Source organism: Botryllus schlosseri, chromosome 9 (assembly GCF_051294905.1).
Source record: "Botryllus schlosseri isolate E-star chromosome 9, Bs_hap1, whole genome shotgun sequence".
Lineage (NCBI taxonomy): Eukaryota > Metazoa > Chordata > Ascidiacea > Stolidobranchia > Styelidae > Botryllus > Botryllus schlosseri.
Window position 1 is genome coordinate 14,329,723 of NC_137244.1, and position 13,781 is coordinate 14,343,503.

Sequence of the window (13,781 nt, forward strand, 5' to 3'; positions counted from 1 at the left end):
TGGGACTTGATCATAGCCAACGGCCTTGTTGGATTTCAGTTTTTGGATGGCTACTTCTACTTCGACGTGACTGGTAGGCTCGAGCATAACAGACTGAGGGATATCGATCTTACTTCCGGCCTGGATGACTAAAATATTTAATATAGGCGGTTAGGATAAAATGTAACCTGGTTTGAATAAAACTAAAGAAATGAAATAATAACGTCTAAATTTGGTGATATCCTGAAAAATAGAGCCTATCTGCAGAAACCAATGCCATTTCCAAGCTCAGCCGCCCCCGATTTACCCTAAAATCGTTCTCACCTACAATGATGAATTTTTTTGTCGGCCGGTGTACTAAAACCATTTCACGCATCTCGTACGAAAAAAATAATCAATAAAATCAATATGGTAAAATTAAAACAAGAAATCAACGAAAAAACCTGATTTAAACCAGAGAACTGCTGTACCACTCGACCTGTCTGTATCGCATACGTTTTAAGCCTAACGTTCAAACAGCTACGCTATACGCGTCCTGTCTGGCTAGCCCAGCGGTTCTCAGCTTTCTTTTGGCCGTGGCCCATGATCGGGTTTAAAATGTTCTGTGGCCCACCTCTTATCCTATAGTCATAGTCCTGTTCAATATCTGGTAAACGCCACCGCCGATATGCCTATTTATCTGAAATATGCACATTTTTCTTTTAGCTTATAAATCATACAGCCAAATTTAGGCCTGCAGGTGAAGGGACATAGAATCAAAAATTGACCAAGTTCAATAGACCCCTCCAACAAACGACCAACGAATTAATTTTGGACCTCTTTGTGCTCCCCACGATCAGGGCTTTGGGGTGCGACAGTTCCGGCCCTCGAAGATCATATAACTCTTGATCAATAATCCAATCCCCGCATCCACTGCGAGATTGGGTTTTTAGTTCCACGATTATGGGGAATAATATAATCATTCCATCTGGAGCAGTGGTTCTCAACCTTTTTTTAGACACGCCCCCCTTTTTGATGGTGAAAAATTTCGCGCCCCCCTTATCGTCATATCACAAAATCCCACTGGGATGCTAGCAGGGCTGTGGAGTCGGAGTCGGAGTCGGTGGAGTCGGGGTCGGAGTCGGGGTAATTTTCGCTTGATGGAGTCGGAGTCGGAGTCGTGAAAACTATAATAGCTGGAGTCGGAGTCGGAGTCGGAGTCGGTGGGAAAATACTGACTGGAGTCGGAGTCGGAGTTTGTGAGAATGACTATGATTTCGACTCCGACTCCGACTCCAACTTCTCTATTATGAAAACATTTGCTTTCAAAGAATTTTCAATATAATTTTTATGTACCACCAATCACTGTTATTGTCAACCATACCGATCAGGTGCGGCCAGCCCGTGGCACGCAGGCCAAATTTGGCACACGAGAAGGTTAGGTGTGGCCTGCGAGGTAATTCTCGAAATTATTAATGACATCAGGTACAATTGCAAGGCCAACCAAAATTTGGTTAGCATGACCGCGAAATTTGATGATGACTAAAACAACAGTTCTGAGGCATTGACGTATCCAGGGGTCAGCCACATTTATCCCAGATCTTCGTATATGACCATGAAGTAGAATATTTCATAGCAGATTTATTTGACTTGAAATTTTTCTCGGTACTTCGCATGATTCATTGTCACTAGATTTCTTGCATTCAGTATTTGAGCCCCCTTTTGAAAATTATAAATACATATTCTTCACAGAATTGAGTCTAACTATATTCGCAATTAGGAGATACGGCTTCGCTTGTGCACTCGCAGCAAGATCGTCGACAAAACATTTGCACAAAATGATAGAGGCATGTTCACTGATACCGTCGATTTTGCTATGTCCAAACGTCGAATGATCCTGTCCTTGCCAAATGAGCCCAGTGGTATACAGATGCGACCCCCAGTGTATGTTTGCGACATATTTATTGATATAGCTATAGCCTAATTCAGTCGTTATCTTGCAAAAAAATTTCGCGCTTCGCGCGACCAGGGCCTGATTGCGCACTGCACAGTTGGATGACATAATGTTATCAATTTTAGAGCGTAGTAATATAAGTCTTGTTTGCAATGTTTCATAATTCGGTTCGCTCCTAGCGACGACTAAAAGAAGGTTATCAACATCCCCGTTGCCCGCGCAATGGTTCGTAAATCTCAGGTATCCCTTTCGCCGAAAAAGTTGCCCACCCCTGATATAGATAAAAGACATTACTTGCAAATTACAACTCAGTTGCAGAGGGGAAGAAAATCGCAAGATGCGCTTTAGCGATGCAGTCAAAATTGATGCAATTTTTGGAATTATACCATGATACTGTGACAGAGAAAATGCATCGGCTGGTTTCGTAAAATTGTAAAAATATGTAAATATGACCAAACGATGCTTCCCATTTGACAAAATTAGAAATATTTGTAGTGTAGCTTAGCTGTTTGGGTCGAACAAATGATTAAGAAAGACTGCAAGTCCCAATCCTTGAATACTTGATTAAGTACATGTAGACTAGACTAGACATAGGCTATGGTCTTTGACTACTTGACTAAATTCCATTTATGACCAATGTCTATTAGTAGTAAGAGTGTTTGTGCTTGTAATCAGGATAGTGTGTAATGACAAAATTAGTAAGTTCAATTTCTTTATTAGTTGCTGAGTCATACACAAGAGCTACATTTGGATTTTTTATCTACATTTTTATTATACAGGATTGGATATATGCCATATTTGAATGATTCATACATTCCAGGATATTAGAGAGTCCATGTTATAAAAACTTGAATAAGGAAGGATATTTAGCAAATCTTTATTTCTTGTTAATTGCATAGTGGATAATTCGAGCTGTGCCACAATGAAACAAGTCAGCATGCCACAGTTAATCGTATGTTTGCATATGTTTAATGGTTGTATGATAGTCATTCAACCGACAATGTAGCATATAATTTTCGAGGTAAATTGGTAATAATGCTGGAGTCGGAGTCGGAGTCGGGAGTCGGAGTCGGTACGTTTAAAGACCCAGGAGTCGGAGTCGGAGTCGGAGTCGGTACGTTTAAAGACTCGGGAGTCGGAGTCGGAGTCGGAGTCGGTATATTGAAAATGTGTGGAGTCGGAGTCGGAGCCGGAGTCGGTGGTAAAATTTACCGACTCCACAGCCCTGGATGCTAGCAACCTCAACAGATTGTTTGGTGGTATGGAAGGTTATGAATGTTTATGAGAGAATAAAAAATATGAAATTGGGTCTATATCAGTGGTTCGCAACCTTTTTCGGTGGCAGGGCCAAATTTAGAATTTCAGAGTACGGTCGGGGCCGCACGAATACCAAGGCAATGAAAGGAACCAAAAATAGTCACCAAAATAGGAAAATTGGCATTGTTCCGATCATTCGCTTGACGCCATTGGCCATTGTGTTGCCGCGCTCCCATTGTTCAGAACAATCAACCTTTGCTGGCTATTTCGGAGTGGTTTATTGCCCTGGCGAGATTTCAATTCGTATTTTTGGAATCAGTGCGACACTTGCTTTCGATAAACACCGACATATCAAATTATTCGAACGCTTGGGTCGTGAGCTATAGGACCACCAATTATGCTGCTTTTTGCCGGCTAATCAGTACGCATCTCGGCGTATTCAATCGTGAGTCTCTTGTTGCACATCTATCCGAAATTAGCTATCAATACCCAGGGCCGTAACAGCACTTCGTCAGGTCCCCCCAAAACGTTGCTCTTGGGCCCCCCATATGGTGATAAACCGAACTTCGAAGCCCCCAGACCCCCCTCAGGCTAGATGGCTGTTTACCGCTATTTATCATCTAAATCGGGTGTCCGTTTTAGGCAGCTTCTCTCGACTAATCGCGCGAGGCGCGAAAAATTTCTCTAATTCATGATTGCATCGGTCAATATAATCGGGAATTGCATATATATTGGTATCAATTTTTATCCTCTCTCTGCTCACGTAATCAGATTGACTGGTTGAGCCGAGTGAGTTGTATTTGAAAAGGCAGAACCACTCAATAATAATTAAACATCCTCGGGCGTATACCCGTTGGCAGGAACGAAACAGCACTTCGTCAGGCCACCAAAACACTTAGGTCTTGAGCTCCCATAGGGTGATAAACCGACCCCCAGTCCCGTTGTTCGCTTCTGCCACGAAATCAGGATCCCCGTTTAGTGAGCTAACGTGGGGTGCGAAAATCTTCGATAATTCAAAATAAAATAGAACAATAAGATCGGGAATTGCATATGTATTGCTATCAATTATTTGTCCTCTCTGCTCACGAAATCAGATTTACCGGTAGAGCTGAGTGAGGTATCTTGGACACTGTAGGGCCCGTATATAATAATTAAACATATTCGGACGGGCGGACCCGTTGGTACGACTTCGTTACATGATGTTATTTCGTGACCTTCAGTCTGCTATATCAAAAAATATAGAATCGCTCAAATGCACTAAACTACAAGATGCACACGATTTCAAATTGGTAGTTCTTCACTGGCATATAATTCTTACCTGCGGGATGGTAGCTTATTTGTCTCGTTTGGTTCAGATTGCCAAGACAGGAACATTCGGCGCCAGTCATTTAGGCACCTATGGTCAATTATACCTATATGTATTTTGTAGGCTATATACATAACGAAGTTTCCGGTCAGCGTAAGGGCAGTCCTTTCCGGCCAAGGTTTTCTCGCTGCCGATCGTTCTGGCACACTTCTTGGAGTCGCATGTTACATGGCCTAAAATTGTATATGTCTTCGTGCGTCGTGGCGCGGTAAGGGCCAACGCCGATATGTCCACTTCTATGAATCTTATACGTATTTTATCTTGGTGGAAGAGTATACCCAATAATTAAGGTACTTGGAAACTTGAAATCGCGCTCGGTGCGAAAAATTTTTCAAAAAGTTGCATAAAATTTCATAAAATACTCTATAATATATGCTAATTCACTAAATAATTTTGGGCCCCCTTCGAGCTCGCTCCCCCAATTGGGGGGCTTGGGAGGCGGCAGTTACGGTCCTGTCAATACCTATATCTATACCCATATGTATAGGTACTGCTCGTTCAATTGTAAAGTTAGGGCACGTTGCATTGAAACAGCAGTGACGTAATCTTAGCAGTCTACTAACAACTCTCCTGCAATCCCAATTGAAAACTCCAGACTCCAAGCCAAGCAAGAGTATTTCATAATTTTTTTTTCATAAATCGATTTCTCAATATTTTTGTGGGGGCCGCGGTTGGGAATCACTGGTCTATATAGAGAGAAACATGCGTGCATTGGAGGTAAATCGCGCGAAGCGCGAAATATTTTTCAGGTGACCGCTTCTTCGCGCCCCCCAGGTTGAGAACCCCTGATCTGGAGCAACGACAATCCTTACCGCGACTTCTGCAGACAAATCTAGTGAAAGACCAACCTTAATGTGACCGTGAACACCATAATTACCACAAAACAAGTACAAAGTAACCCATTACAACTGATGTGACCGACGCTCATCCTCCATAAACTTACCGAGGGACATGAACAGTGGTGGCTTTTGGGGTGGGCGAGGTGGGCGGTCGCCTGCCCCCCTCTTTGGTTTATGCGATTTTTTCAAGAAATAGCGAATAAACCAGTGCTCTTAAACCTTTTTCGTCGTGGTACACCCTTTCAAGGTTTACTTGAAACTGGTACACCCCGACCGGATAACTCATTGATTCCGTATAGTAAGCCTAGATCAGGGGTGTTCAACCTCCTTGTTATTTACGGCCGTGCTTCGATTCCTTACATAGCATACTACCGCATTCCGGCGTAGAGTCATAATGGCCCATCTGGACGTCATATAATCGGGACTCTAACTGCCGCACCCCAAACCCGTCGATTGGGGGGGGTGAACTCGAAGGGATCCCGGAATTATTTTTTTGAATAAACATAAATAATCGAGTATATTTTTAAAAATTTGTTGAACTTTAATGCAATTTTTTCTCCCTACGCTCGATTTAATGTCAAATTTCTTGATTATTGGGTAGCCTTCCCCGCGACAAAATATGTAAGATTAATAGCAATAGGCATTTCGGTGTCGGTCATTACCGCGCCACGTCGCTCCAAGACATATGAAGTTTTAGGACATGTAACAAAATGCAATCCTAGAAGTGTGCCAGAATGATCGGCAGCGAGAAAACATTGCTCAAAAAGGACCGCCCTTGTGCTAGCTGAAAACCCCGAGGGGACCAAGGGGCCCACCCGAATTACTTTTTATTTACGGGCCCTACATTTTCCAAAACATTTCATTTTGATTGTAAATCTTAAAGTAAATCTGATTAACTGGGCAGAGAGAGAGAATAACAAAATTTATAACAATATGTATGCAATTTCTGATATTATTGACGCATTCAATCCAGTGTTGGGATCAAGTCACTACCTTCGAGTCACGAGTCATTTCGAGTCATTGCACATTTTGACTCGAGTCAAGTCAAGTCAATCGATTTTCGAAGTTGACTCGAGTCAAGTCAAGTCACTCGATTTTTGGAGGTGACTCGAGTCAAGTCGAGTCAAGTCAAGCCAAGTCACGAGTCAAGTCACAATTCAAGTCAAGTTGGCTTTTCGAAGTATGAGGCATGATTATGTCATTGCATTTTGCTGGCTGTCTGAAATGCAGATTGAGTGGTCATTGATTCTGAACCAATGAACGAATATAGAGTTAAATATACACGCAAGAAGACGCTGTATCGCTCACATGTACGTAGAACTGCTAAGTAATTGCATAGCCTCAGTTTATAGTTACCAGCCAAAATAGAGAATAGTGAAACGAATTGATAAGATGCACTATATATTCGAGCCTGCGCCAATGCATGGTTGATGACTATATAAACCAGGAGTGGCCAACCTTTTCAGCCAAAGGGCCACATTCGATTGACGAGCAATTACGCGGGCCACTAGCCGCGCGAAGCGCGAGAATTTTTCGAAGTTCATAGGTCAATAGTGTATCATTTGAATATATTGCGGACCTGCTGTTTATCGCTGGGCTCAGTGTGCAAGGACTGGACTATTCGGTGCCTGGACATATCGATATCGAAAGCTTCGACCAACATGCGTCAATTATTTTATGCCTAGGTTTCATTTTGAACGGTCTTTCTGCGAGCGCAAACGCAAGGTCGCATCTGTTGAACGAACCTTTGTCTCGTCAACGCAAATATAGTTAGACTCAATCTGATAAATTCGGCGTTCTTTCATTTTCACAACGGGGTAACAATATTATAAGCAAGAAATCGAGTGACATATCATGTTGCGCAAGCGTGTAGAAAATTTTTACTGTTGATAAATCTATCGCAAATTCTTCTGCTTTATTGCAGTGTACTAAGATCTACCAAAATTAGACTGGCTCATGAATCTGCCAATGAGTCACAACTGAAATTTTAGTTATCATATCTCAAGTGTTGCGGCCAGACTAGCCTAATCAAATTTTTTCTAATTTCGGAAATTACCTCGCGGGCCACTCAAAACCTTCTCGCGGGCCACATGTGGCCCGCGGGCCACGGGTTGGCCGGCCCTGATATAAACTATATTCGAAGTCAATTTCAATAAACCAAGAGGTTTGGTTAAGGTAAGAACAGAAAACAGAAATATACATTTTCCTATTAAATTACTTTACTATACTAGTTTACGAGATCGTAAGCTATAAGCTTCGATCACTTCGTTTGCGGTTAATTTATTTGGGAAAGAACAATGAACGCACAGTGAAACGCACGATCATTGAATGATTAGTGGTTCTCACGGGTTACACGAGCGTTTCGCGAGCAATCCGACCAGATGCAAGATACAATGATTTTTATCGACACCGATTACTTGATGACTTGAAATTGACTCGTGAATTTTGCTCCGAGTCACGAGTCAATCCACATTTTTGATACGCCGAGTCAAGTCAAGTCAAGTCATTTTAGCAAAGTGACTCGAGTCAAGTCAAGTCATACGAAAAAGGTGACTCGAGTCAAGTCATGACTCGAGTCATCCCAACACTGATTCAATCACGAATTATAGAAAATTTCACGCCTCGCGCGATCTTACGCCATAAACTAGCCCAATAACGTGTATAACAAATTTCGCAGACAAAGAAGCGGTTAAAACGTAGACCGTGATGAGGGCCTGAGGGGTCTACTGTTTGGTTTATGACGCTATGGGGGCCCAAGACCATCGTTTCTTTTTAGGGAGGGTTTACGAAGTGCTGTTTCGGCCCTGCATATACTAATGTTAAATTGGCTACTGGCAACTTCACACCGCGGGGAGCGCTTGTGGTGATCTGCGCCATCACTGATTTCTTGAGGTATATCTTGCGTATAGAAGTTTTCAATTGTAACAGAAGTCGCGCGGGCGCTAAAAACTTTTACATGTGGATAATTTATTTCGTCTATAATATGGGTAGTATCATATATTACTGTCAACTATTTATCCATTCTTGGCACACGTCAATGATCATGCGATGGAGCTGACGGAGGGGTGTAGGCATACACGCATACGAATACGTCTTGGTATTACTTTATGGGGTGCATCATTTTCCTTTACGGTTTGCATTTGTTCGGTGGGACTCAGGTTACACTATATGTAAAATACGACAAATCCTGGTCCCCTGAATCGCGCAAGCGTGAATAAAATTTTCAAGTTTAAAATCTCTTAAAGATTTGAGAACCTAGTCGTTAATTCAAATTTCATATTAACGGATGCCAAAACACGCTCTAATTTAATTAATATGTTTTGCATAAACATTGTTTAACGGCTGCATGCGACCGTATGTCTGCAGGTGCCGGCCTGTTGAAATAAGGATGAACAATGCTGCAACGTTATTGAAATGCTAAATACTAATCAGGGTTCGAGGATCCAGACCACCAGCTAGCACAGTGGTTCTCAAACTAGATCCCCTCGAGACACCCTGGCTAGTGGCTACGCCCCTGTAATGATGTACACTGCTCTATTTATAAGGAGCTCACAGAAAGTACAAATTCAATATTTCTGAACCGTCGCAGTGGTTTCCTCAAGCATCATTATAGACGTATATTGCAAGCGGAACACGTGTCATCTCCATCTTTGTCTACTCCAAAAGGAATCAAAAAGTCCATACCAACATTCAAGTGATGTGCACAAACATATGCGTATTGCGTATGATAGGCTACATCAGAAGGAATATAGCTTACAAGCTCGTACAGCTGATATGAACATATTTTACGATAATGCACGCCCGGTCAACATATTGATGTTCTGAAGCATACAATTGCCTGTTTATTGTGATAGCTATATAGCAGAGATGAGTGGATTTGAAATTTCTATGTCCTAATCCAATCCAAATCCGAACCTTCAAATCCAAATCCATATCCTAATCCATAACTTTTTCATATTCAAGTCCATGTCCAATCCTAATCCGATTCCAATTGGGAATTCAGAAAAAAATACTAATTTATGCAATGGAGGAATTCGACAATTTTCTTTCACAACCAATGATTCAATTGATTCAAGATAACTTAGTAACCATAAGTACATTAATAACTGATCTGAATAAAGTTTGTCGCCATTCGCCACACGACATTTCTTGATGTGGTCATATCGCTGTGTTTGTCATTTTTGCATATTTGTGTGAACAATCATCGTACGAATAAAGAATCTGTCTGTCTGTCTGACATTTCAATCTCCAAGAAAATAGGTAAATCCAATCCAAATCCTAATCCGTTCCGAAAAAAATGTCTAATCCAAATCCAATCCAAATCCGAAAAAATTTCACAAATCCTGTTTTTTCAAAACCTAATCCTAATCCATGCTCATCTCTGCTATATAGTCATCGGTCCATTTTAATTCGGATCTGGTACACCCCTGTACACCCCATGTGAGTGGTACACCCTTTAAAAATTTTGGTACACCCTAGCTAGGGTGTACGAAAACCCCGGTAGAAAAGCACTGGAATAAACGGAGAAATCCCAGTACCAATCAAGAATATGATTCCGTACAGATGTGTCAATCATCATAAAATCTCTGCATTTGTTAGAAAAGTCCAATATCCAGATAATCATCACGTCTCTGCATGCATTAGAATTACTTAGTTTTGATGTAGTCTATCCTTGCACACATGCAATAATAGATATAGCCGAATCCAGCCCCTGGCTCAAACCCTTGACGTGGTGAAAGATAGATCATAATAATAAAAACAGACGCGAAAGGGGGTCTGGGGGCCGGAACTCCCCAGAAGTTACTATTACGTACTTATAGGGGGGCCCCCGGTAAGTCTCACCCAGGGCCTGCCATTCGTAGGGCCATCACTGGACATGAATATAGCTGAAGACCCATAAATACGTGTCCTCTAAACCTTTTAAGACACCGCTGCTATCGGCTCTGCTACTGGTAAATATCATAAGTGATAGGGTTCACCATCATCATCATTGGTTTATTAGCAATTTTATCAGTTCAATACACCACAAAAAATGCTATACAATGAATAGACAGGAAGATGTCGAAGCGACTTGGATTTGTCAATGGAATCGGACACCCACCTTGGCCTAGGCGTAGTAAAGAGGAGGCATGCACACTGAATGAAAGTAAAGAATACAGTATAGAAAAAGAAAGCGACAAGAAATAGGGCGGCATGTCATGAGAAGTGAGAACGATAGGTCAGTCGTGGTCCGGTAATCTTGAGGATGGACTGTATTTATTTAGTAGTAATTGCTTGTATTTCGACTTGAATGTGGACATGCTCGTTGACTGTCGGATGGCCGGCGGGATACTGTTCCACACATCAGGTCCGGCATATTTGATGGAGCGATGATCTTTTCGGTCGATCATATGATATTTGGACGACGTGGACGCGCGTGTGTTGTACTTGTGCGCTTTTGATTCAGAAGTAAAGAAGTCATTGAAATATTCGGAGCAACGACCGCAGTGAAACTGATACATAAACTTGGTTACCATACGTGCTCCATTTTGAGGAAACTTAAAATGTCCTCAGAGGACACTTTGTTTGTTCGATTATTTAACACATACAACAGTGTTTATTTAACACATACAACAGTGGAGTTTATCGCCTATTACGGTCATGTACACCTAAATGTTCTCCTTTTGGCAATTCGTCATTCTTTACATCTCGGCCAATGGACAGGGTCAACTGAAAATCGGCTTAAATAATGCGATAACGGTAATGCGGACGTTCGAGCGGGTCATTCGGGAGTCGAATCAAAGGGACGACCTTTTTTGTTGTCAACACCGGAAAAGTAACGTAAAAAAGCGGGTAATTCGGGAACCCAGTCAAGGCGATGACCTTTTTATAGTCCACACCACACGATTTCCTGTAAACATTGCAAAATCAGATATTTTCAATTTCGGTAAACTAACTTTTATGGTTTTCAAGTGTCCCCCTGTACGGGATTCCAAAATATGATAACCCTAATAAGTAATTAATGATAACCTATAGGCCGTACACAACATACAATTCACAATGTTATTGACCAAATTGGTCCTTTATAACGTTTAATAATTTTCACGGCGCACTGATTTTCCATAACATTAGTATTTTTTACATAACATCATGTCTGTGGGTGGAATATATGTATAAAGATCCATCAGAGGTTGTGTTAATTACCCAGCAAGAACCCAAGACCATCATTTTTTCAATAGTTTCTTTTTCTGTAAAGAGGGTGGGGTCTTTTACCTCATCAAGGTAATGACCGAACGTTGCAATGGTGCAAAATCCATAAGTGAAAAATTCACCGAAATCGGGTATAGTGTATCCTCACGATGGCGCACGAGGTCAATTAGCACATAAGAACTCATTAGGCACTCAGGAACCGCGGTATTGAAGTAGAAATCACGGGGATGTTCGCCAACTTCGCATCTACCATAAAACTACCATGACGCAATCAGAAAGTATGCTATCTCCGAACGTTTCAGTTAGAAAGTACGCATCGCTTGCAAAACAGAGCGAATGATTTTCTCATGAATATATTCTTGGCGGTTGCCACAGTCCCACATCACTATTGTGACGACAACGTGACTCAACGCGAGCACGCCCATTGTCCTACGACTGTAAATACTCGCTTTGAAAGGCCTATTGTGCGACGCGATTCACACCGATTCAAGTCAAACAGCCAAAAATGTCGAATGTTTGCAGAACTTCAGTAACATCCATCGTTAAAACCAACAACCATAATCTTTGAGGCTCGTTCGCCATTAACAACTTTTTCCTTGTCGTTCAACAACCAGAATCGACGCATATGACATCAATACGTTTGAGCGTTCCCATTGCATATGTCAAAAGGAACAATTCACTTAGGTGGGAGTATATTGCCTCCTCCTTTCCAGGTCTGTCAATAAACAGAAGCACTTATAAATACACAAGGCATGATCAGAAATAAGTACCTATGGGTCTTTGAAGTGCTTATGTGATTTTTACTACTTCCAATACTTGATCAACAGTTTTTGAAGACACTAATAGTTACTTATTACGTTTTTTAAATAGAAAGTAGTGTTTACTATTTGGCACAGGTGGCCAGTAACGAATGAGGCTACTTCTAATTGTTCGGAGTACTTTGCCAGGTTTTCAGGCAACAGTATCCACATATACACTTTGGACTATGAAAAGTATTGAGTATATTGAAGATAAGTGTGCATCAATTTTATGAGTGAAACAGTCGTAAGCTGATTGTGAAAAAGCGAATCGCGATAACTGAATATATTTTCGAAAATCATTTGTAGGGTAGTCCGCCATTTTGCGATAGTCGCGAAGATCTGTTTTCAATTTCTAATATAGCCATCTGCGATTAACTGCAAAAAGTATGTGCCCCATCGACCAAATCTACGATTAGAAACTACTTAAGTACTTTCATACTACCCATTTTCTACTTCGACTTGAAGTAGTTTTGAGATGTTTTGGAAATTGCCACTTTTATTTGTAATTGAGTAGAAATTCACAGCATTACTTTGAACACATGTGGAGACACACATATAAAGAACCGACTCAGTGGAATACCTTTGCAAAATTGCTCCGACGCCGCTTGGTTATCGTTCTGTACAGCAACCTCCACGCGATACCAGCGCTGAGGTACATGAACCCCGTGACCGCCCAAAAGACGGGAATATTCTGTAAAAACGTCGTTAAAGACCGTGACAATGCGTTAGATGTTTGTTCGTGAACGCACCTCTTCAAGCGAGGAATCGAGATTCATTCCAAAAGCGACGCCGATGATACACGCCCATGTGCAGGCAAACATCCCCATCGACAGCTGAAGCTCCAGTCTCAGTAACAAGTTGCGATGACTGCGAAACATTTAGGATTTCACTCGTGAAGGGTTATGGGTAAACGTGGGTTACGTTGTGTACCTATCAAGATTGATTAATATTGCACTGTTAGAATCGTCGATTGCCTGCTTCAACTCGGACACTCTGTTTGCTATATCCTCGCCCTAAAACAAATTTAGGACTTTACTTGTATTGATATGCTTTTTGTATGTAAACAAGGAGGCGACATGGCTAATAGCTTATGTCGGATACCACAATGAATACAGGATTATGACGCAGAGCTATTATAAACTCGAAAAGAAAATGGTCACAGGCAGTACTTTTAAATCAGTTGTGCGACAATATTTTACCATTAGTTGAAGCTTTCGTCATATCGAATACCACAAAAACCATGATGCAATACCATCGATAAATACAATGGAGGAAGATCTGTTTTGTCCCGTGACGACCCCTACACGCTGTTTTGATAGCGATCACAATACTTAAATCACGAAATAATCGCTCAGTGAGCCGTATAGTTTAACAACGTAACATGATACTTTTGTTGTTGTATGCTATGTGGCAAGCTT

The 13,781-nt window shown here is 41.5% G+C and overlaps 1 protein-coding gene across 3 annotated transcripts in view; it reads right to left on the reverse strand.

Moving 5' to 3' along the window:
- The window catches only part of LOC145447207 (magnesium transporter MRS2 homolog, mitochondrial-like), a 167,256-nt gene that overhangs the window by 147,265 nt on the left and 6,210 nt on the right, over positions 1 to 13,781 (reverse strand). Inside the window, exons 9-12 of one of the 3 annotated variants that reach the window (XR_013917493.1) lie at positions 13,294 to 13,376; positions 13,113 to 13,230; positions 12,944 to 13,054; positions 12,153 to 12,278 (exon numbers count right to left, since the gene is read on the reverse strand). Coding sequence is in view for 2 of the 3 variants with exons in the window: in XM_080325623.1 (XP_080181749.1) it covers positions 12,240 to 12,278; positions 12,944 to 13,054; positions 13,113 to 13,230; positions 13,294 to 13,376 (351 nt within the window). In the remaining variant the exon portion in view is untranslated. Of the gene's footprint in view, positions 1 to 11,903; positions 12,279 to 12,943; positions 13,055 to 13,112; positions 13,231 to 13,293; positions 13,377 to 13,781 lie in introns of those variants that run through there. The other 2 variants (XM_080325623.1, XM_080325624.1) reach the window with 2 other exon arrangements.